The 20,912-nt window shown below is 50.9% G+C and overlaps 2 protein-coding genes across 5 annotated transcripts in view; both read right to left on the bottom strand.

Moving 5' to 3' along the window:
• Nucleotides 1-10,116, bottom strand: part of MFAP2 (microfibril associated protein 2) — a 39,654-nt gene extending 29,538 nt beyond the window's left edge. For 2 of the 4 annotated variants that reach the window (XM_006115105.5, XM_014569566.4), the window contains exon 1: nt 9,959-10,116. The gene's annotated coding sequence lies outside the window, so the exon portion shown is untranslated. Of the gene's footprint in view, nt 1-9,775; nt 9,886-9,958 lie in introns of those variants that run through there. The other 2 variants (XM_075906412.2, XM_075906413.2) reach the window with 1 other exon arrangement.
• A 1,338-nt stretch (nt 10,117-11,454) lies between these two features.
• Nucleotides 11,455-20,912, bottom strand: part of ATP13A2 (ATPase cation transporting 13A2) — an 86,581-nt gene continuing 77,123 nt past the window's right edge. Inside the window, exon 29 of the mRNA XM_089773018.1 lies at nt 11,455-11,635. Coding sequence (XP_089629144.1) covers nt 11,546-11,635 — 90 coding nt within the window. The 3' untranslated portion in view covers nt 11,455-11,545. The remainder of the gene's footprint in view (nt 11,636-20,912) is intronic.

The following is a 20,912-nucleotide window of genomic DNA, read 5'->3' as shown; positions in this document are numbered from 1 at the left end:
GTCTGCACGGCACAAAACCATGGCAGGGAATCTTAGAGCCTCTGTCTGCAGACTTGGGTTTGCGCCCTGGAGCTAAAAATAGCCACGGAGCTGTCCTGGCTTGGGCTAGGATACCCATCTCCCTCCTGGAGCTTCTGAGCCCAAGTTCCACGCTGAGTCAGGGAGGCTACACGACTATTTTTAGAATTGTAGTGCGAGCCCGTCCGCCTCCCCAGCGCTTCCTGAGGCTGTAGCCCTGGGCTCTGAAACTTGCTGCTGATGGAGCTGGTGTTTGCTGTGTAGACATACCCGCTAGTGTACTTACTAGGTGGATCCCAGGTTGGAAAAATTAGCCTGAGACAGGAGATTCTGTAAAGCAGGGGTGGGCAAGACAGCATGGCCCGCCAAACCACCCTGCTGCTCCCCCGCCCCCCAGGTCTGGGGGCAGGGTGAGTGTGCCAAGTCTCCTCCCTCCACCAGGGGCATGCAACTCAGAGGGAACGGTTCTCTCTAGCTACCATGTGCCCTGGTAGGGTGGGGCCAGGAGGACTTTGCACGCTCCCCCAGACCCTGGCCCGGGAGCAGGGGGAATGAGTGATGTCTCTCCCCACCGCAGCGCCTAGAGGAAACCGCCAGCTGTGTTAAAACAGCTGGCGAGTCTCTCTAGGCACAGGGGACGGGGAGCAAAGACTTTACACGCTCCCCCACAGAGGAGTATGAGGAGTCTTCTGGCCCCGCCTCTTCCACCTGAAGCCCCACCCTTTTGAAAATGATTGCCCACCCCTACTGTAAAGAAAGGATTGCTGGTATAATGCCTCCTGGTTCGTTACATACACTGAACATTAAGTGGTTTAAATGGAATGACATGTACATTCAAGGGTGGTTGGTTTTTTCCAGGAAAAAGATGCCTGGCTCCTATTCCTGGCTCCAAGGGCAAGTCATGTTTGGAGTCTGTGCCTCTTTTCCCCAACATGGCTTAGGGGATAGGGAATTGGGTTGGGGAGCACAGGGTGGTGGGTTTGATTCCCCTCCTCCCCCAGGCAGCTCAAGTCCTGTCCCTTTCCTGCAGGCATACCCTGGGAGCAACCAGACAGCCAACACAGGATAATGGACCCTCTGGAGCTAGGAAGGTGGTGTGGAGTAGGGGATACGGCATTTGCCTGGGGAGTACAGGGGTGGAGGCTTTTGTGAAGTGCTTTGAAATGTGGAGGGAGGCGTGCCTGTGGGTATTATCCCTGGGTGCGATGCAATTTCTTGAGTTTAGCTTGCAGAATCTGCAGGTGACAGGGATCGCTAGTGGATGGGTATTATCCCTGGGTGCGATGCAATTTCTTGGGTTTAGCTTGCAGAATCTGCAGGTGACAGGGATCTCTAGTGGATGGGTCATCTGACAAAACATCTCCAGCTGCACAGCGCCCCCTAGTGACCTCCTGGGGCAGTGGACACATGCCTCTTGCAGCAGCTGATTTCCCTGAAGACACTGGGTATGTTTAAGCCTTGCGTGCAGAGTAGTGTAGCTGTGTCGGACCCAGGATATCAGAGACACAAGGCGGAGAAGGTCCCATCTTTCAGTGGACCAGCTTGTGCTGGCATAAGACAAGCTTTCGCGAAGCTGCCGGATGAAAGACTTGCTGGTGCGGATTGTAAAGGGAAGAGGAAAAAACCAGTCTCTCTCTCCCTTGCCGGTCCTTATATTTTGCCTGTCCGTTTACCAGCTTCAGTCAAAGACTCAGTTGAAACTGTTCCCCCACTGCTGGCCGTGTCTTGTTAGCCCTAATGCAGGGAGGAGAGGTTCTGGGTCCTCCTCTAGAGAAATCAGCCGTTACCAGCATGTGCTTATTTCCAAAAACTCCCCTGGAACCAGCACTGCTAACCTGTGCCTACGTAACGCCGCCAGGCAGAACCGAACCTGGGAACCTCGGAAATTTATGCACGAGCCTCGACTGCCTGCATTGAAAGCCAGTTGGGTCTCCACTAAGGCTGTGGAGCAGACTCTGTCTTTCTGTCTGTGTGTGGTCTAGGTTCTCCTACACAGGACAATGACCCACACCCAGCATCTTTACCAAACCCGTTCTTTAAACATTCCCCCGAGCAACACCTCCGCTTCAAAACAGAGGCCCTGCTCTGCCACACACTTACCCGCACGCTTCATTTCACCCAGGGGAGCATCTGTGAATCAAGTGTGATATGGGGGGTTGCAGGATGGGAGCCAAAACCAGTCTGGCAGCTGCAGGAATGGGGGGGGGGGGAGGGGAAGGTTCCAAAAAATTCTTTCCTAGACTGATGTGAACTGAAAACTATGCTGCTAGAGACACAGTTTTGGTGTGTGTCCCTTTCAGAAATAGCAGAGGTACCGGGGGCAGAGGGTGATTCCAAAGAATCCTATTTAAGGGGCCAGTGTAGAAGTTTCAAGTCCCAATTCTAATGCATCCGGCAGCTCTTTTCGAATGTCCTTGGATTTCTCTGTGGCTGAACAGAGACATGTTCTCCTGAGTCATAGCGGGAGAGAGGGGGGAAGAGTCTCCTGTTGACCAGTCCCATGTTTCCGTCCTCCTTCCCCCAGCCTCAAGGCCCTTCCCGGAGAAGGGAAAACTTGCTGGTTGCATTGCCAGGGCCATGAGGTCTGGATGCAGCAGGTTTCCTTCGTTAGGACCCTTTCCCGGCATTTCTCCCCTCGGAAGAAACGCTGCAGAATTCTGCTTGCAGGCTCGGAGCACAGACGCGCAGGAGGCCTTTCCTGCCCCCGCTAATGCTTGCCGTCCCCCCTGCCCCGACTGTCAATCATGTCACCAGGGCCAAACGCCCCCTGGATGCAGTCAGCTTGCAAAGGGATGAGCGCACCCATCCTCCTTAGGTTCCTCCTTAGGTGCTGGGAGCCCCATTCTGAGCCTGGGGGCGGCTGGGAGCAGGATGGGCCGGGCTGGATTTATGCACACTCAGTAAGCTACAGTTTAGGGCGGCTGCGGCCAACACGCGGCTTTCGAACCACATGCAGCTCTTCCCCCCTTACAGTGCTATTCTGCATCTTTAAACATGCCCGTTATTTCAAAATATATTTCAAGATAGCGGGCGGGCTGTTCTGGTGTCCTTGTAACCCTCATTCCACAGGGTTAGGGACTTGGCAGAACAGCACTTTATTTGGAAATTACCTCAAAATAAGTTACGCAAATGGCTTATTTAGAGGAAAGGGTGCAGTGAAGATTTGGGATGTTAAATATCAGTTAATTAACTGAGCAGTCGATTAACCTAATGAATTCTTTTCGGTTTCTTAACTATTCTATAGACTCCTGGGGTGGGGCCAGCAGCCAGTGGGCTCCGGCTCCATTCCTGACAAGCCTGTGCTGGGGTAACAGCCAGAAGCTGGTCCGCGAGGGGAGACAGTTTAAAAACCAGCTCCCCTTGCAGACCAGCTGCCTATTGCCCTGTGCTGCTGCCTCTGATACAGAGGCAGCAGTGCAGGGTGGCAGCAGCCCTATCCGGGGTTGAGGGTCTGAGCATCCAGTCCTAGCATGAGCCAGAACTAAGCTGGGTGGGCTGCCCACCTGGCTCTTAATACACTTTAAAGCAGACCCACAGCAGGGGGAGGTTCCAGATCTGTGACAAGCCAGGACTGAGCCAGGCTGCTGAGCGTGTCGTCTATAGCATTAACCTATCAGCTTTTGCTTATTGGTTAATCGACTGTTACATCCCTAGTGCAGACACAGCCTTCCAGGCCTAGGTTTGTAAGCTGCCACGTGCCAGTGCTCCTCAATCCGCACACACAGCGCCGCCCGCTCTCGGCTCTGCTCTCTCCCCCTGCAGGCTGCCTGCCTGCACACCTCAATCCCATCTTGCAACTTTCCTGGTGCTCCGGCCCTCCTGTCCTCCACCCCACAGCTTTGCCTGTGCTCTTCCCTCCGGCTGTCCAGCCACGCCTCCTATTCCAGCCCTCGGGTGTGGTCTGTCCACACCCCTCCCTCCCAACCTGCAGCCCCGGGAGTAGGCTGTGAAATCCATGTTAATGAATGCTGATTGCAAGCCCTCTCCCCCTCTGGAACGGGAGCAGAGTTTGATGCCCACCTGGATCCTACGCTCCTTGCAGTGGGGGTATTTCGTATCCCGTCCTCCACTGATGAATGGCGAGCAAGGGGGCTGCAACACCCTCCAACAGGCATTGGGGACTGGTGTCCGATTTAGCGAGCCCCGGGCATTAGTTTGTGGGGTTGGCCAAGCCATTTAGCTTTGCAAAAGCTCTTTTGTCTTGCTCATGGAGCCCTGCGCACTGCCCAAGCACCGGTCACACTTGGAACACGCGATTGCTCTAGCTCCAGGACGAGCAGCCCGTGTTGTTGGCTAGGGACAAGCTCCGCTGGCAGGGCTGGGTGGCTTGCAGGGGGCGGATAGGCTCTGTTCTCCCCCTCCTTCCTTTCCCCAGTCTCGCCTCCGAGCAGCATAGGAACCCCATAAATTCAAGTCAAAACGTCCAAGCCCTCCCTGTTCGAGTGTCTCTGAAATCAGGCCAAACGAGCTTGCTTGTCCCTAATAAAACACTTAACCCTTTTCCTGCCTCTTTTGCCTGAGGGACCCCAGCACTTTCTACACCAACTCTTACAGAGTCGGGCCAGGTTAAGTATCCCCGTTGTACAGAGGGGAAACTGAGGCACCGTCTGGAGAAGAGAGTTGCCCAAGATCGTGGAGATGAGGCTCATTTGCCCCAGTGAAGGGCTCCCACGGGTCATAGAGGCAGCCTGTCCAAGGGGCAACACGCTGAGGTATAAGGCCCCTCACTTGGCCAGTCCTTGCTCATTCCAGCGTCGCCTGTGCTAGGAGAGACTGTTGTCCCCGTGCCAGCAATGGCACAGCTGCACTTGCGTGGACAATGGGAAGCTCCCAGGTGCAGGTCGGGTCCTGGTGCTGTATCTCCCTGGCACAAGAGGATGCCCCAGCGGATGAAAGTCCCGTGCCCTGGCTCTGCACCAGCGGATGAAAGACCCGTGCCCTGGCTCTGCACCAGCGGATGAAAGACCCGTGCCCTGGCTCTGCACCAGCGGATGAAAGACCTGTGCTCTGGCTCTGCACCAGCGGATGAAAGTCCTGTGCCCTGGCTCTGCACCAGTGGATGAAAGACCCGTGCCCTGGCTCTGCACCACAGATGAAAGACCCGTGCCCTGGCTCTGCACCAGCGGATGAAAGACCCGTGCCCTGGCTCTGCACCAGCGGATGAAAGTCCCGTGCCCTGGCTCTGCACCAGCGGATGAAAGTCCCGTGCCCTGGCTCTGCACCAGCGGATGAAAGTCCCGTGCCCTGGCTCTGCACCAGCGGATGAAAGTCCCGTGCCCTGGCTCTGCACCAGCAGATGAAAGTCCCGTGTCCTGACTCTGCACCAGCGGATGAAAGACCCGTGCCCTGGCTCTGCACCAGCGGATGAAAGACCCGTGCCCTGGCTCTGCACCAGCGGATGAAAGACCCGTGCCCTGGCTCTGCACCAGCACCGCTGCACAGCTGCTGGAGCACAAGTCCTGCAGCATCTCGCAGCTTTTGTCTTGTGTCGACGTCCGGGCTCAATGCAGTACCCAGAGTCAACACGCCCAGGGCGCGACACATGGTCTCTGCACACACAAACCCAGTGTGGACCCCCCATGGGCAGCGGCTGGCAGCCAGGAAACTGGGCCCTCAGGGGGCCATGCAGGAAAGGGCCGGTCTCCGTGTTATGGGGCTGGAAGGGGGACCAACTCCCTCCACGGTTCAGACTAAACCCCTTGCCCAGTGGCTCCTCCTGCAGCTCGGGGCCTCTGGTCCCCCAGCCAAGGAGCAAGAAAGGGGAGCTGAGCAGAGACAGAGTCCCACGCGGGAGGGGAAAGGCCAATCCCGTCTCTTCCAGCGAGGGAACTGGGCGGGGAGGACGACCCTGTCCAAACACCGTCAGTCCATGTGCGAGGTGCATTGGAATTCAGATGCCAGAACTGGGGGTGCAGAGAAGACAAGTGGGGGGCTCTCTCCCTACTATGGCCAGATGGAGCCAGGGCCCCTTCCCTTAGCATCCCCACCGGCACTGGGGCTCCTGTGCCCCACATTAGCCTGGCCTGCAACAACGAGAGAGGCACATGGACTCCACCTTGCCGTGAAGCAGAACTCAGCCCTGGCGCTCAGCCACTTGCATCCCTTCTGCTCCAGGACCCGACGGCTCGGACAGATGGGTCTAGAAGGGCACATCCGCCTCCTGCCTCTTAACTCTGCTTCCTGGGCTTCGTGCCTGCCTGCGTGGGCTGGCGCAGCGCCCGGCTCCATTCACCCTGCTGGACTCACTTCATGAGAGAAGCTCAGGTGGAGAACCGGGCCCATAGGAACATCGGCCTGGAAGGGGCCCCGTGGCTGACTGAATCCAAGCCCCAGAGATTTCTATTTGCCAGACGCTGAGTGTCAAGTTCGCCTACTTTTTCTTAAAGTGACGGGGTTGACGTAGGTTAAGGCAGGGGTACTCAACTTTGGCAGCCCTGGAGGCCACGCTGAGACTCACAGCACATGCCAAAGGCTGCAACTTAAGTGTGGCTGCATAGACATGCAAAGATATATGCAAATAGCTTCTCCCGGCACCTCCTCCCAGGGGGCTAGGAACGCCAACACCCTGTGCCCGTCTGTCCTAGCCAGCCTGTCCGCTTGCGTCTTTCAATGCTCCCCCCCAGGATTTGCCTCACCGTTGTGGAGCGTGTTCCCAGTGGAGGCCACGTTCAAAGGATCCCACCCACGGGCCACATGCTGAGCCCCGTGTAAACCCAAACTGCACAGCAGGCCGCAAACAAACGGGCCGCGTGTCGAGTAGCCCTGGGTTAAGGTATTGGGTTGTTACCACGTGCATGCGGTGGGCATAGGGCATGGTGAAAACGGCCGCCCTGCCCCCCACGCCAAGTTCTCTAGCCATGCAGCGGGTAAACCACAGCCAGGAGCAGTGTAGGATCCATGGCCCATTCAGGCCTGGGCCTCTGAGCCAAGACTGCTGGCTGACCAAGGGGTCAGCCGGGCTCCCCTGGCTGTGCGAGGTAGCCTGGGGTGGTAGGCAGAGATCATGTCTTCCATCTGAACCTCCATGTCCCTGGACAGGGGGTGGCAGCGCCCCGGCTCTCAGCGTTTTCCAGACAGTTCTCTGACCTGCCTCAAAAGGCAGCATCTCTCTCAATGCGCTTCCCCAAGCAGTGAGCACAGATCAGCTGCCTCAGAGTTATATTTTCAGCATTACCATCCAAGCTGGGCAAACTGGAAAGGAGTCACAATTCAGAGCTAATCTGCTTCGGAGAGGCAGCATGGTCCAGGGGAGTCTATTCCCAGCTCTGCCACTGATCCGCTGTGTGGCCTTGGGTGTGTCACTTTACCTGTTTCCTCACCCCCGCTGGCTCTTGTCTATTGCTATTGTAAGCTCTTCAGAGCAGGGAGTGTCTCTTAGCAGGGGCCTGTCCAGCCCCTGGCACATTGGGGCCCTGTTCCGATCAGTGCTTCGAGGCACTGCTGCCATACCAAAGCCAAACAATAGTGTTCCATGGGGTGGATCTTTGGGGTGCATAACCTGTTTGCAGTACAGTGCAAAGAATGGACCTCTGTGCAATGAGACTCACCGAGTCCAGTCCCCTGCCCTCACGGCAGGACCAAGCACCCTCGATCATCCCTGACAGGTGTCTGTCCAACCTGCTCTTCAATATCTCCAGTGATGGAGATTCCACAACATCCCTAGGCAACTTATTCCAGTGTTTAACCCCCCTGACAGGTACGAAGTTTTCCCTGATGCCCAACCCAAACCTCCCTTGCTGCAGTTTAAGCCCATTGCTTCTTGTCCTATTCTCAGAGACCAAGGAGAACAATTTTTCTCCCTCCTCCTTGTCAACACCCTTTTTGGATAGTTGAAAACTGCTATCACATTCCCTCTCAGTCTTCTCCTTTCCAAACTAAACAAGCCCAATTCTTTCAGTCTTCCCTCATAGCTGATGTCTTCTAGACTTTTAATCATTTTTGCTGCTCTTCTCTGGACCCTCTCCAATTTCTCCACATTTTTCTTGAAACGTGGTGCCCAGAACTGGACTCAGTCCTCCAGTTGAGTCTTAATCAGCGCAGAGGAGAGAGGAAGAATGACTCCTCCTTGCTCACAACACTCCTATGACTATCATCAGTCAAGAAGCACCAAGAAAGACACACACAAAGAATCCTAGAACCATAGAGCTGGAAGAGACCTCAGAAGGTCGTCAAGTCCAGCCCCCTGCTCTAGGCAGGACCAATTTCAACTAAATCAACCCGGCCAGGGCTTTGTCAAGCCGAGACTCAAACACCTCTAGGGATGGAGACTCCACTACTTCCCTAGGGAACCCATTCCAGTGCTTCACCACCCTCCTAGTGAAATAGTTTTTCTGAATATCCAACCTGGACCTCTCCCACCACAACTTGAGACCACTGCTCCTTGTTCTGCCATGTGCCAGAGGCTCTCCCACCACAACTTGAGGCCATTGCTCCTTGTTCTCCCATCTGTCACTACTGAGAACAGCCTCTCTCCATCCTCTTTGGAACCTCCCTTCAGGAAGTTGAAGGCTGCTGTCAAATCCCCCCTCACTCTTCGCTTCTGCAGACTAAACAGACCCAACTCCCTCAGCCTCTCCTCATAAGTCTAGGGAAATAGTTTTTTCTAATATCCAACCTGGACCTCTCCCGCCACAACTTGAGACCACTGCTCCTTGTTCTGCCATGTGCCAGAGGCTCAACTGGGAATGAGCTACGCAACTTGAGCTACGTCAACTGCGGAGCGTGTTTTGCAATAGCGTATTTCAAAACTGGGAGCGTCGACACAGCCCTTACATCGAAAGAGAGTGCTCTTCCTCCGACTTCCTGTACTCCTTGTACCATGAGGGGCGCAGGTGTCAGAACAAGACGACCCCCAGCTTGACCGAATTCCGACATGATTTCAAAGTATCTGCCGGTCGTGTAGACGCGGACTAAGTTGTTTCGAAATAACGTAGCGGTGTAGACGTGCCCTATCCTCTCTCTCCAGACTGCATCCCGTCCAGCTAAAGAGCCCCATTCAATTCTCCTCCCCCCCCCACCCCCCCGCAGAGCTGAGGCTGAGCTGGAAGCGGGCAAGTCTGCTCAAGTTTATGGAGGAACGTTCCTTTCGGCTCGGCGCAGGGGGCCAGCGCTCCAAGAATCCAGATGTTTTTGCAAGGCACATCTGGGAACAATCAACCTCGGAGCAAGAACGACACAGTCGCCCTCTTTCATTGGGAGAAACCCCACCTTCCCCTCCCCCCGCGTTTCCCGCAGCGGCCCCGCGGCCGGAGCGCCGGAGAACAAAGGGGAGGGAAGAGGCTGCAAGGTTTCTTTGGGCCACTGCCCAGTGGGAAAACTCCCTGGAGGGGGCTCGGCTCTCCCGCGCCCGGCGCGCACATTTGCGCGGGGAGCTGGGGGGGGGGGGGGGCGCACAATTTTTTTCACGCTTAGATTCGGGGGGGGGGGGGAGGGAGAAAGTTTGAGCCTCCTTCCAAAGTTGGTTCTTTGCAGATGTGCTGAGTCGCTGAACATCTGCAAGTTTCCAACGGTCCCAGATCTGGATTGGAACCCCCCCTTCCCAGATCTGGATTGGAACCCCCCCCCTTCCCAGATCTGGATTGGAACCCCCCCCCTTCCCAGATCTGGATTGGAACCCCCCCTTCCCAGATCCGGATTGGAACCCCCCCTTCCCAGATCTGGATTGGAACCCCCCCCCTTCCCAGATCTGGATTGGAACCCCTCCCCCTTCCCCCCAGCTTCTTTCTCCAGCAAACTTTCCGGCCGCCCAGAGACCTGCCTTTTGTTCGGAGCCGTGCTCGGGACTTGAGTCTCCACCTTGGGCTGGAGAAAGCAGCAAACAGCTGGCAAGGGGGGGGGGGGAGAAGGGATTTCCCCTCTCCCCCTCCCCCACCCAGAAAGTCTGCCCCAAATCAGAGACCGCTCAGAACTGCTCGCCCCTGCCCCCTTCTCGGAGCCTTACCCAGGTTGGGATCCGTGGGCCGGTTCCTTCCCTTCCAGATGCCTTGATGTCTTCTGGCTGGGCTAAAGCCTCCAAACGGGACAAGTAGCTCCTACCTCCAGCCGGAGCGCACCGCTGGGTCCTAATGCGCCACCCAGCGAGGCTCAGCCCCGCTTCTTTTACAGGGGACCTCGAAGGGCAGTTGCTGGCACTAGCCGAATTGCAGGGTGGTTTTTTGGTTTTTATGTGACACACTTCGGTACGTGTCAGTGGCGTGGCGAGGGTGTTCTGCCTCCAGGGGCAACTTTGGCGCCCCCCAATCCTTCGTCCATGTTATTTCTTTCTAAGTCAGCAAAAATAAGACTTAAAAAAAAAAAAGAACAAAATCAAAAAGTTGCTTCCATAAGCTTCCGCGTCCATTGTCCGTTGTGTCCTGTTGCTCCCGGAGTTGAACGTGTTTCAGGCCAGCGTTTCGGCCGGCTTGCTCCAGACATCCTCACGGTAGGGATCTACTAACCGACCTCCTAATAGCCAAGGATACGGGGATCTGTTAGTACAGTGTTTCCCAACTTTTTTTTAATAAAGTACCCGTTTTCCCCAAAAATAAATAAATACAATTATAAGTACCTCAGTACCTACAGTTTTCAAACACACCATTTTTTTTCTATCATCGCCAGACAATTGTTTAAACAATTTATTCATAGCCGGGCAGGTGATGAAATTTTTGGGTGTAAAAGGTACAAAAATAATAAAGCGCTGTAAAACTTACAACAAAATTTCCGTTTTCTCCAGATTTCAGTTGCGTTGATGTACCCCCCAGACTTCTCTAGAGTACCCCTAAGGGTACTTGTACCCCTGGTTTAGAAACACTGCATGAGTAGATTGTAGTACAACGCATGCCACATCACCTCAGCGCTCGCAGTGTAACATAACTATCCTCCTATTTACTGCGGGAAGGTTTCGCTGGCACCTTTTCACAGTGGACTGTTGGAATAGATACAAAACAGGAAATAATCATAAAACAGTGAACAACAACTTCTGGAAGCTAAATTGGTGCCCCCCTAGCGTGGCATCCGGGGTGACTGTCCCCCGCTACAACCCTGGTGCATGTTTAGCTAAGAGCTCAAGGAGAGAAGAGAGGGGCTGGATGTTGTTTGTGCAGGACCAAGCAGGGTGGGTGGGGGTCCACCTGCAAGGCTGAGGCTCCAGGGACATCACTCTCCTGTTTGGCCTATGGCATTAAGAGAGTCCAGGACACAGTGGGGACCAGGGATCATTCCCTCGCCGGCTTAGTGGCTGGTTTAGTCCAGGTCCTGGCAGACAAGTATTCCCCTAGCAAAGGCCCCATTATAACTGGCACCAATGGCCTGAGCCAAAGTCCCCCCTCCCAGCCCCTGGGTCTATTAAGATAGGTCTACATGGCACTGCAAACCCCAGCTTTGTGCCCAGACACCCCTTCCATCCACACAGACCTCAATCCAACCTGGGCCAGGAGCCCTTCTTGGCTCCGGCCGCCAGCGGGGCTGCAGGTTGGTGGGTCAGAGCTCCAGTCCTGCCGAGACGCCCGGTCCTTTTGCAGCATGGAGGCAGCTCAAGCCATGGATGGAGTCAGCTGGGATGTGTCGCGCATGAAGGACGTGCCAAGGCAAACGGGATACCTGGGTCCAGCCACCGTAAGCCCCAGTTCAGGCCTAGAAACTAGGGATGTAATAGTGTAGTCAATTAACTGATTAACCAATAAACAAAAGCTTATCAGTTAATACTATAGACTACCTGCATTTGTCCCCCCCTCCCAGTAAATTTTTTAGCAGGCTGGCCAGCAGCCTGGCTCGGTCCCAGCTTGCACTGAGTCTGGAACCTACCTTCTGCTACGGCTCTGTATTTAAAGCATATTAGGTGCCAGGCGGGCAGGGAGCCCGGCTCAGCTCTGGCTCATGCCGGGTCTGGGAGCTCAGCCCTGCCCCGGACAGGAACCCTCTGTCACTCTGCACTGCTATCTATCTATTATGAGAATATGGGGGTTGTGCACCGCTGTCCTAGGCCAATCCAGAACCCACCCAACCTGGGATCCCCAGGCCAATGCCCTATCCCTTAAGCCTGCGGTTCTCAACCGATGGGTCCATGGTGACTTTTTCGGTGGTCCACAGGAACATTGTCCAAAGTCACATGGCATGAGCAGGTACTGCTGTTAGGCTGTTTTACGCCGTGTTCACAAGCATGCGGCGTGTTGTCCATAGCGTCACCTAGGACACAACCGTGTTGTGTTGCCAATAACTTCCGACTGAGGCTCTGAGCGTCAGCGTAGCTGCTGTCATCGTGCTGAGCGGTTGCTGTGTCGTTCGTCCTGTGCTACATGTGCTGTTTTACAGTTGTGGTGTAGTTTGTTTATAATGGCAACGACAGGCAGAAATGTCAAGCGCAAGCATTCGGAGGACTACATCAAATTCGGCTTCACTTGTCAAGAAAAAGAAGGTGTGGGTTTGCCGCAATGTGTTATTTGTTTTAAAGTCTTAGGCAATGACTCAGTGAAGCCAGCTAAGTTGAAACTCCATCTCGAAAAGTGTCACCCCAACTTGTTGCAAAAGGATGAAGATTATTTTGACCGGTGGTTATCAGGTCCGAAATGGCAGCACCTTGACTCAACAAGCGCATTCTACAATAAGACAAACAATGCCGTGTGTGCTTCCTACATTGTTGCATACAAAGTTGCACGGGCCAAGAAGCCTCGTACCATTGTAGAGCAACTTGTGCTCCCCTGTGCAAAAGAGATGGTGTGGCTTGTTCTTGGTGAGGAAGCAGCAAGGAAGCTGAATGATATATCTGTCTCTAACAACACAGTATCGAGACAGATAAATGAGATATCACAGAACATCAGTGAACAAGTTGTGGATGAAATAAAGAAGTCTCCATTGTTTGCCATACAATCGGATCAGTGTTTCCCACTTTTATTTGGCCACGGAACCCTTTTAAATTCGGAAGAATTTCGAGGAACCTGTACAGCCAGGGGGAAAATTTGTAAAGCAAAAAACCCCCCCAAAAACAAGAACAAAAACCCACCACCGGGGAATGGACCAGGGAGACCTGGGGGCCAAAATGCGGTCACGCATGTCCCGAGCCAGCTTTGGAAATGCAGAGTGGCAGTGGGGGAGGGAAAGTGCCTGAAAGCCAGCAAGAAACCAGAGAAGGAGCTGGTGTCTTTGCGCACCGGCTCCTCTCTGTCTCTTTTGGAGAGGGGGGGAAGAATCGAGTTCTCGCGGAAACCTTACTTTCACTTCACGGAACCCCGGGGTTCCACGGAGCCCCATTTGGGAAACACTGAATTGGATGAATCAACCGATGTCGCATTGTGCTCTCAGCTATTGGTGTTTGCAGGATACCTGGTTGAGGGAGTCTTCAAAGACGAGTTTCTTTTTTGTAAGACTCTTGATACCACCACAAAGGCTCAGGATGTGATGGAAATTGTTAACATTTCTTTGAAATACATGGTCTGGATCGGGTAAATCTTCTGGGTGTCACCACTGATGGGGCACCTGCCATGCTGGGCTCAAGATCGGGCTTCCAAATGCTGGTGAAATAGCATGCTCCAATGATAACCGGAGTTCGTTGCTTCATTCATAGGGACGCTTTGGCGTCAAAAACATTGCCTGATCAGCTGAACGCTGTTTTCAAAGGGTTGGTGAAAGTGGTGAATCACATCAAATCATCGGCTCTGAACACCAGGCTGTTCAAAAGATTTTGCCTGGACATGGGTTCTGACTTTGATGTGTTGCTGTTCTACACTTCTGTATGGTGGTTGTCAGCAGGGAACGTACTCAACAGAGTTTTTCAATTGAGAGAGGAGATGGATTTATTTCTCCAGACTCAAGGGAAAGAGGAATTCTGAAAGGTGCTGACACAATCAAATTTAGAACTTGCGTATCTTGTCGATATTTTTGGAATCTTGAACAAACTGAATCTTCAGCTGCAAGAGAAAGGTGCAAATCTGTTCTCTCACCAAAGCATCATCAAGGCTTTTCTTGACAAATTGGAACCCTGAATCGTAAGAGTCGAAGGCAATAATTTGGTTCAATTTCCATATGTGGATGCCATGCTCGGGGGAAATGAAGCCATTCGGATGCAAATTCTCGATCATTTACGGAAGCTACGAGACGAATTCCAACGATACTTTCCAGAGGTGGACAGGACAAGGGATGGATTATCTTTCATCAGGAATCAATTTACAACAGATGTTAATAGTGTTCCAGAGGATCTGCAGGAGGAATTCTTGGATCTGAAAAATGATTTTGCAGCTCAAGACATGTACCAGAAGTCTACCATAGAGAAATTTTGGGCCAGCGTGACTGGGAGTTACCCAAATCTGTCAGCACACGCAGTCAGATTTCTTTAGCCATTTGCATCAACTTCTATGTGTGAGACTGGATTTTTGTGTTTGTTGCACATTAAGTCCAAACAGAGGAATCGGCTTGCAGTGGAAAGTTATATTCGTTGTGCCTTATCAAGTACCACGCCAAGCATTGAAAAGCTTGCCAGTGAGAAGAGAAGCCAAAAATCTGTTAGTAAGAAATAAATTTCAAACCAAAATGTTCGTTGTCTGCTCTTTATCATCATGTCTCAAAAAGGAGTTGGTCCACGAACATTTTTTGGTTGGCCTGGTGGTCTGTGGACTGAAACGAGTTGAGAACCCCTGCCCTAAGCCAATCCAGAATCTGAAACAGGGACGGTCCTGTGGGTTAAAGCCCAAAAGACCTGACTCCTGGGTTCTGCTCCTGGCTCTGTCGGTGACTTGCTTGGTGACTTGGGACAAATTGCTTCGTCTTTCTCAGTCTGATGCCCCCATTCGAGCCTGGGAAGTGAGGTTCAGTCTTGGGGTGACAGGCAGCCAGTCTGTGAAGGGAATTGGTTTTTAAACTGGCTCCTTTGCAGATCAGCTCCCATGTGACACCCCTCGCTGCTGCCTCTGGGGACTATAGAATAGTCGAGTGACCAATAAGAATTCATGAGGTTAATCGACTATTCAATTAACCGATATTTAACATCCCTACTAGAAATAGCAAGGCTGCAAGTGTGGCTCCGACAGAGCTGGCCTGGAAGGACAGCGCGCACCGACCCCCAGAGACAGTCACCCGAATACACACAACAGAAATCACAGACTGGAATTCCTTTTTCCACGTGCTCACATCTCTTAGGCCCAGCTGGCAAAGCAGCATGGGAGAGCTTGCACTGTTACTGCCTCTGCTGCACCATTTTGAGATGAAACGGAGGAGGGCAGTCCCCAGCGTAGCAGCACTAAGTCAGTAAGAAAACAAAGACCCAGATTGTCAAGATTCTCTGCACTATCGCCATGCAAAGGGCTTGACAGAACTGGGGTCTAGCCCCATTTTACAGAAGGAAGAACTGAGGAAGAGAAAGGAAGCCTGACTCATCTATGGGCCCACTGAAAGTCAGCGTATCACTGGGCACAGAACTTACACTGCTCTCCTAGAAATAGAAGACAGATTAATTACACACACATACACCCCTTACAAAGGCAGAAATACTGCTGGCTGGGAATTTTTTGACAAATTTTGTTGAAAAAAATACCCATTATTTTTAAAAACCCCAATTTGATTTAGAAAGGTTTTTTTTCACATGAAAATGTGGGCTTGGCACATTTTCTGCCTTGAAAAACAGCAAGGAAACAAAGTTTCAAAAAATTGTCAAGAGGTTCTCCACATGAAAAACTCCAGTTCTCATTTGAAATGACATCCATTTAGGGCATGTCTACGCTGCAGGGCAAAAGTCGAATTAAGATACACAACTTCAGCAACGTCAATTGCGTTGAAATAGCTTCATTCAGCTTTTGGCGCTGTCTACCCAGCAGGAAATTGAAGGGCTAGAAAACATGGCCTAGGAGAGAAGACTGAAAAATTGGGTTAATTAAGTCTGGGAGGGTGAGGGATAGCCTGCTAAAACTAGGGTTGTAAGTTCAGCCCTTGAGGTAGGGATTTGAGGCAAAATTTGTCAGATACAGTACATGGTCCTGCTGCAAGGGTAGGGGATGAAACTTGATGACCTCTCAAGATCCCTTCCAGCTCTATGAGATGGTATATCTCCAAATTATACTTATTACTAGGGTTACAGGAGTCAGAAGTCCACCCGCTCGACATTATTTTGAAATAACGACTTGCTGTGTTGACGTGCTCTTTGTTGTTTCTAAATAACATCAGTTATTCTGAAATAACATGACTGTATAAATGTATCCCTAGAAATGTAAGCCATTCCACTGAAAAAAATGGTTGAAAAGAAAAAAAAAGTCAAAATTCCAATGCTCAAAATTCAAATATGGGGAAAGAATGGATTTTCAGCTTGAAAATACCAGATTTTGACTTTTGATCCTGATTTGAGATGGTGAAAAATTGAACTGTTAAAAACCATTTCCTGGCCAGCTCTAGGCAATAGTGTGTGTGTGTGTGTGTGTGTGTGTGTTCGTTCTTAGAAGTTGCATTTGTGTTAGGCTATACAAAAAGAATGTGTCTTATTAACACAGAAGTAGTGAATCTGTCCCTGTTGCCTCTTCTTCTAGGCTTTCCATTGGTAGAAAGTCTACCATTTGATTTAGAAAGGCTTTTTTTTCACATGCACCCTGAGGATATGTCTACACTGCAGAGTTTTTGCGCAAAAATAGCAGTTTTTGCCCAAAAACTCGCAGTGTCCATACCTCAAGAGAGTTTTTGCACAAGAAAACTTACAGTGAATCGACAGAATAGAGGGGTTTCTGTGGTAAGAGCTCTTGTGCAAAAAGGTGTGTGTGGATGGGAAACGGGTTTTTTTGGTGCAAAAACAGTCTATCGCAAGGTACATCTAGACTATGTTCTTCATTTGAAAAGAGATATACAAATGTGGTGCTAATTTGCATATCTTCTTCTGATCACTTTTTTGAAAGTTTTTTTTTCAAAAAAGAAAGCAGTTTAGATGCAGGTCTTTAAAAAACAAAACAAAACCCTTTTTCAAAAGAACCCTGAACATCTCATGTTGAGGAAGAAGGGTTCTTTTGAAAAAGGGTTTTTTTCCCCCAGAAGAACCACGTCTAAACTGCTATTTTTTTGAAAAAAACTTTCAAAAAAGCGATCAGAAGAAGCTATGCAAATTAGCACCAAATTTGCATATCTCATTTCGGAAGAAGAACCTAGTCTAGATGTACTCAAAAGAAGCACAGGTGCCCCGGTGGCCATTCTGTTAATTGCAATCAGAGCTTTCTTGCAAGAGAGCATCCAGGCAGTCTGGTCGCTGTCTTGCACAAAAGTGCATCGCTTTTCCGATGCTGTCATGACCTTGAGGGTTAGCCAGCAGCCTGGGGACTAAGGGGTTAACTTTGTCTATTACCTAACCAGGTAACGGGCAGCCAATAGAAATGTAGGTAGGAATTTCAAACTGGGATAAAGGAATCTTGGGGTTTTCCCTCCTTTGTCCCTGAGCAGTTTCTCTCCAGCTACTAAGGGGGAGTAGCTGGAGAGAATGTCTCGCTCCAAGAAAAGACTCTTCACTATCTATAGGTAGGGAAAGGTTTAGATAAATCCATTGGCTGTGTCTATACTGGCATGATTTTCTGCAAATGCTTTTAACGGAAAAGTTTTTCCGTAAAAAGCATTTGCAGAAAAGAGCATCTAGATTGGCACGGACGCTTTTGCGCAAAAGCACTTTTTGCGGAAAAGCATCTGTGCCAATCTAGACGCGGTTTTGCGCAAGAAAGCCCCGATCACCATTTTCGCCATCGGGGCTTTTTTGCGCAAAACAGTTTTTAGCTGTCTACACTGGCCTTCTTGCGCAAAAACATTTCTAGAAAATGGCTTTTGCCCGAACGGGAACGTCAAAGCATTTGCACAAGAAGCACTGATTTCGGACAGTAGAACGTCAGTGCTTTTGCACAAAATCAAGAGGCCAGTGTAGACAGCTGCCAAGTTTTTCTGCAAAAAAACCGCAGCCGTTAGGTTTTATTGTTTTATGGTTTGGGAATGGGAATCTGAAGTCTGTGCATTTAATCTGAAGTCTGAAGTCTGTGCATTTAAAAATGGGGTTTTCTCTCCTTTGTAACTAAGTTTTGGCCCATGGTGGAATCCCCCCATGAGTATATTAATTGGTGACTTTTCCATCTAGGCATTATGCATGTAACAGGAGTATTGTGGTGATAATAAAAGTTCTTTCTCTTTCTTTTTTATTAACCTGATATTGGTTAATTTTGTGTGTCCTGGTTTTACTTTAGGGTGAGATTTCCCAAGTGATCTCTCCCCTGGTTTCCTTATCAGTACTTGGGTGGTGGCAGCAGATTTTTATCCCCAAAATCTAAATTTTTAAGATTTTTTGGGGGAAGTTTTATACCAAAGCCAGGAAAGATAAGGTTTTGGGGTACTTTTGCAGTCCCCCACCTCTGTATTTATCATGCCAGAGTGGGGATTAAGCCTTCACAGATGTGCTTTTGCAGCGTGGACACGCTCTTGCACAAGAAGTTTTTGCGGAAGAAGCTAGCAGTGTAGATGTAGCCTGAGAGAGCATCTGTCAGACAGCAACCAAGATGGTAATAAGGATGAAGACTCCAAGATGGAAGAGAGCTTTAGTCTTACGGGGAAAAATAAAGACTTCAAAGCAACCGACACAAACGTTTTAAAATTGTATACAAGGGGAGGTGGAGGTAGCCTCTTATACTGGACCGACTTCTGTTGGTGAGATACACAGAGCTTGAAACTTGTCTGAGCTCCAAACCTCGTCCATTTCACCAATAGAAGTTGGTCCAATAAAAAGGTATCACTTTATCATGTCTCTTTAGTATCCTATGACCAAAACAACTATAATGCCTAGTCAAATGAAAGATGCAAGTTGCCAGAGAAAACTATTCATACAGCTGAAAGCTGCATGAAAACCAGGAGACATCAGGGACATGAGCAGGCAAAGGTACTTGTTTAATCTTAAAAAAACTTTAATTTTAATGTCAGCAATTTAAAGTCAAGTTATCCTCACGTTTCCTTGAGAAGCCTTATAGAATTTCACAGAATTTAGGGCCAGAAGGGGGTCATCAGATCATCTCCTGTAAATCACATCCAGCTAAATTTTACTTAGTTACCCTGGGGTTAACTTTGGTTAGACTAAATTGTTTCTGCCCTCAGGAGACTCACTGGTGAGTGCCACAGGGCAAGACCAAGAGAGACTGAAATGCCGTCAATGCTAGAAGCTGGAATTAAGTGGATGATCCCAGCAGGTGACCCATGCTGCAAAGTAAGGTGAACTCCCCCCCCCCCCCCCCAACAAGTCCTTGACAATCTGACCTGGGGTAGAATTCTCTCTCAACCTCCAATACGGCCCTTGGGAACACTCACACATACGTCTACACTACTAGGTTTTTTCGGCAGAAAATATGCAAATCACGCTCTCATTTGCATATCATCTGCCGATCCTTTTTGCGGAGGAGGTTTTGCCACTAAAAAGCCCTGTGTAGCTGGGGCCATTTGTCGGAAAAAAACCCCTTTTTATGCAAGATCCCGTATTCCTCAAAAAATGAAGTTTACAGGTTCTTGCGCAAAAAGGGTTTTTTTTTCCGACAAATGGCCCCGTCTACACGGGACTTTTTAGAGGCAAAACCTCTTCCGCAAAAAGGATCAGCAGATGGTATGCAAATGAGAGCGCGATTTGCGTTTCTGCCAAAAAAAGTGGCAGTGTAGACATAACCTGAGACAAGACATCAGTTATGCCCCTAAGAAAGCGGTTTCTCTGTATCTGCTCAGAACATTGGTCCGCCGTGTCTGATATCCTATATCCAGCTGTGGCCAAAGCTGTGGGATGCTTGGAGGAAGCTGAAAGGAAACCTCAGGGTACATGCCAATTGTGCTTGAAGGAGAAAAACAACAGGATATTGGGGTGCATTAGGAGGAACATTGCCAGCAGATCTAGAGAAGTGATTGTTCCCCTTTATTCGGCTCTGGTGAGGCCACATCTGGAATATTGTGTCCAGTTCTGGGCCCCCCACTATAGAAAGGATGTGGACACATTGGAGAGGGTCCAGCGGAGGGCGACCAAAATGATTAGGGGGCTGGAGCACATGATCTATGAGGAGAGACTGAGGGAGTTGGGTTTGTTTAGTCTGCAGAAGCGAAGAGTGAGGGGGGATTTGATAGCAGCCTTCAACTGCCTGAAGGGAGGTTCCAGAGAGGATGGAGAGAGGCTGTTCTCAGTAGTGACGGATGGCAGAGCAAGGAGCAATGGTCTTAAGTTGCAGTGGGGGGAGGTCTAGGTTGGATATTAGGAAAAACTATTTCACTAAGAGAGTGGGGAAGCGCTGGGCTGGGTTCCCTAGGGAGGGGGTGGAGTCTCCATCCCTAGAGATGTTTAAGTCTCAGCTTGGCAAAGCCTTGGCTGGGTTGATTGAGTTGGGTTGGTCCTGCTTTGGGCAGGAGGCTGGACCTAATGACCTTCTGTGGTCTCTTCCAGCTCTAGGATTCTAACAGGGAATGGAAACGTTTCCTCCCGGTAGCGCATGGGCGGGAAGGAAGGGTCCGTGCTCTCAGCTTCTGAAGTCTTATCAGTAGAACCCTGCAGGTGTCCCCCTATGAAGCTCTGTAGGGATGTGCCATAAGGACATTCCTTTGAGAGGTATGAAGATGCCTGCACCTGTAAGCCCAAAGAAGCTATAGACAAGCCCACACATGGTCCTGCTGCTGCCTGCTTGGATTGTCAGGTCTTTGGGGCGGAGTGGTCTTGTTCTGTGCTTGTACTGCACCAAGGTCCAGGGGCCTCGGCCAGGACTGTGGTTTCTTGGCCCTACTGCCCCGACGCTGATGGTTCTGTGACAGCTACAGAAAGCCGATACATCCTCTAACGTCTGCACACGGACCAGGACGCATCAGTCTTCCCTGGGCGTCACCAGAAACGCAGCTGTGCCGCTCCTGTGGCTGTTCATCCTCCTGCAGCCACGATGGGCGCTAGCCCGATAGACGCAGGAGACCCACCC

This window comes from Pelodiscus sinensis, chromosome 24 (genome assembly GCF_052426305.1).
Source record: "Pelodiscus sinensis isolate ZL-2025 chromosome 24, ASM5242630v1, whole genome shotgun sequence".
Taxonomy (NCBI): Eukaryota; Metazoa; Chordata; order Testudines; family Trionychidae; genus Pelodiscus; species Pelodiscus sinensis.
This window is presented reverse-complemented; position numbering and strand designations above follow the sequence as displayed.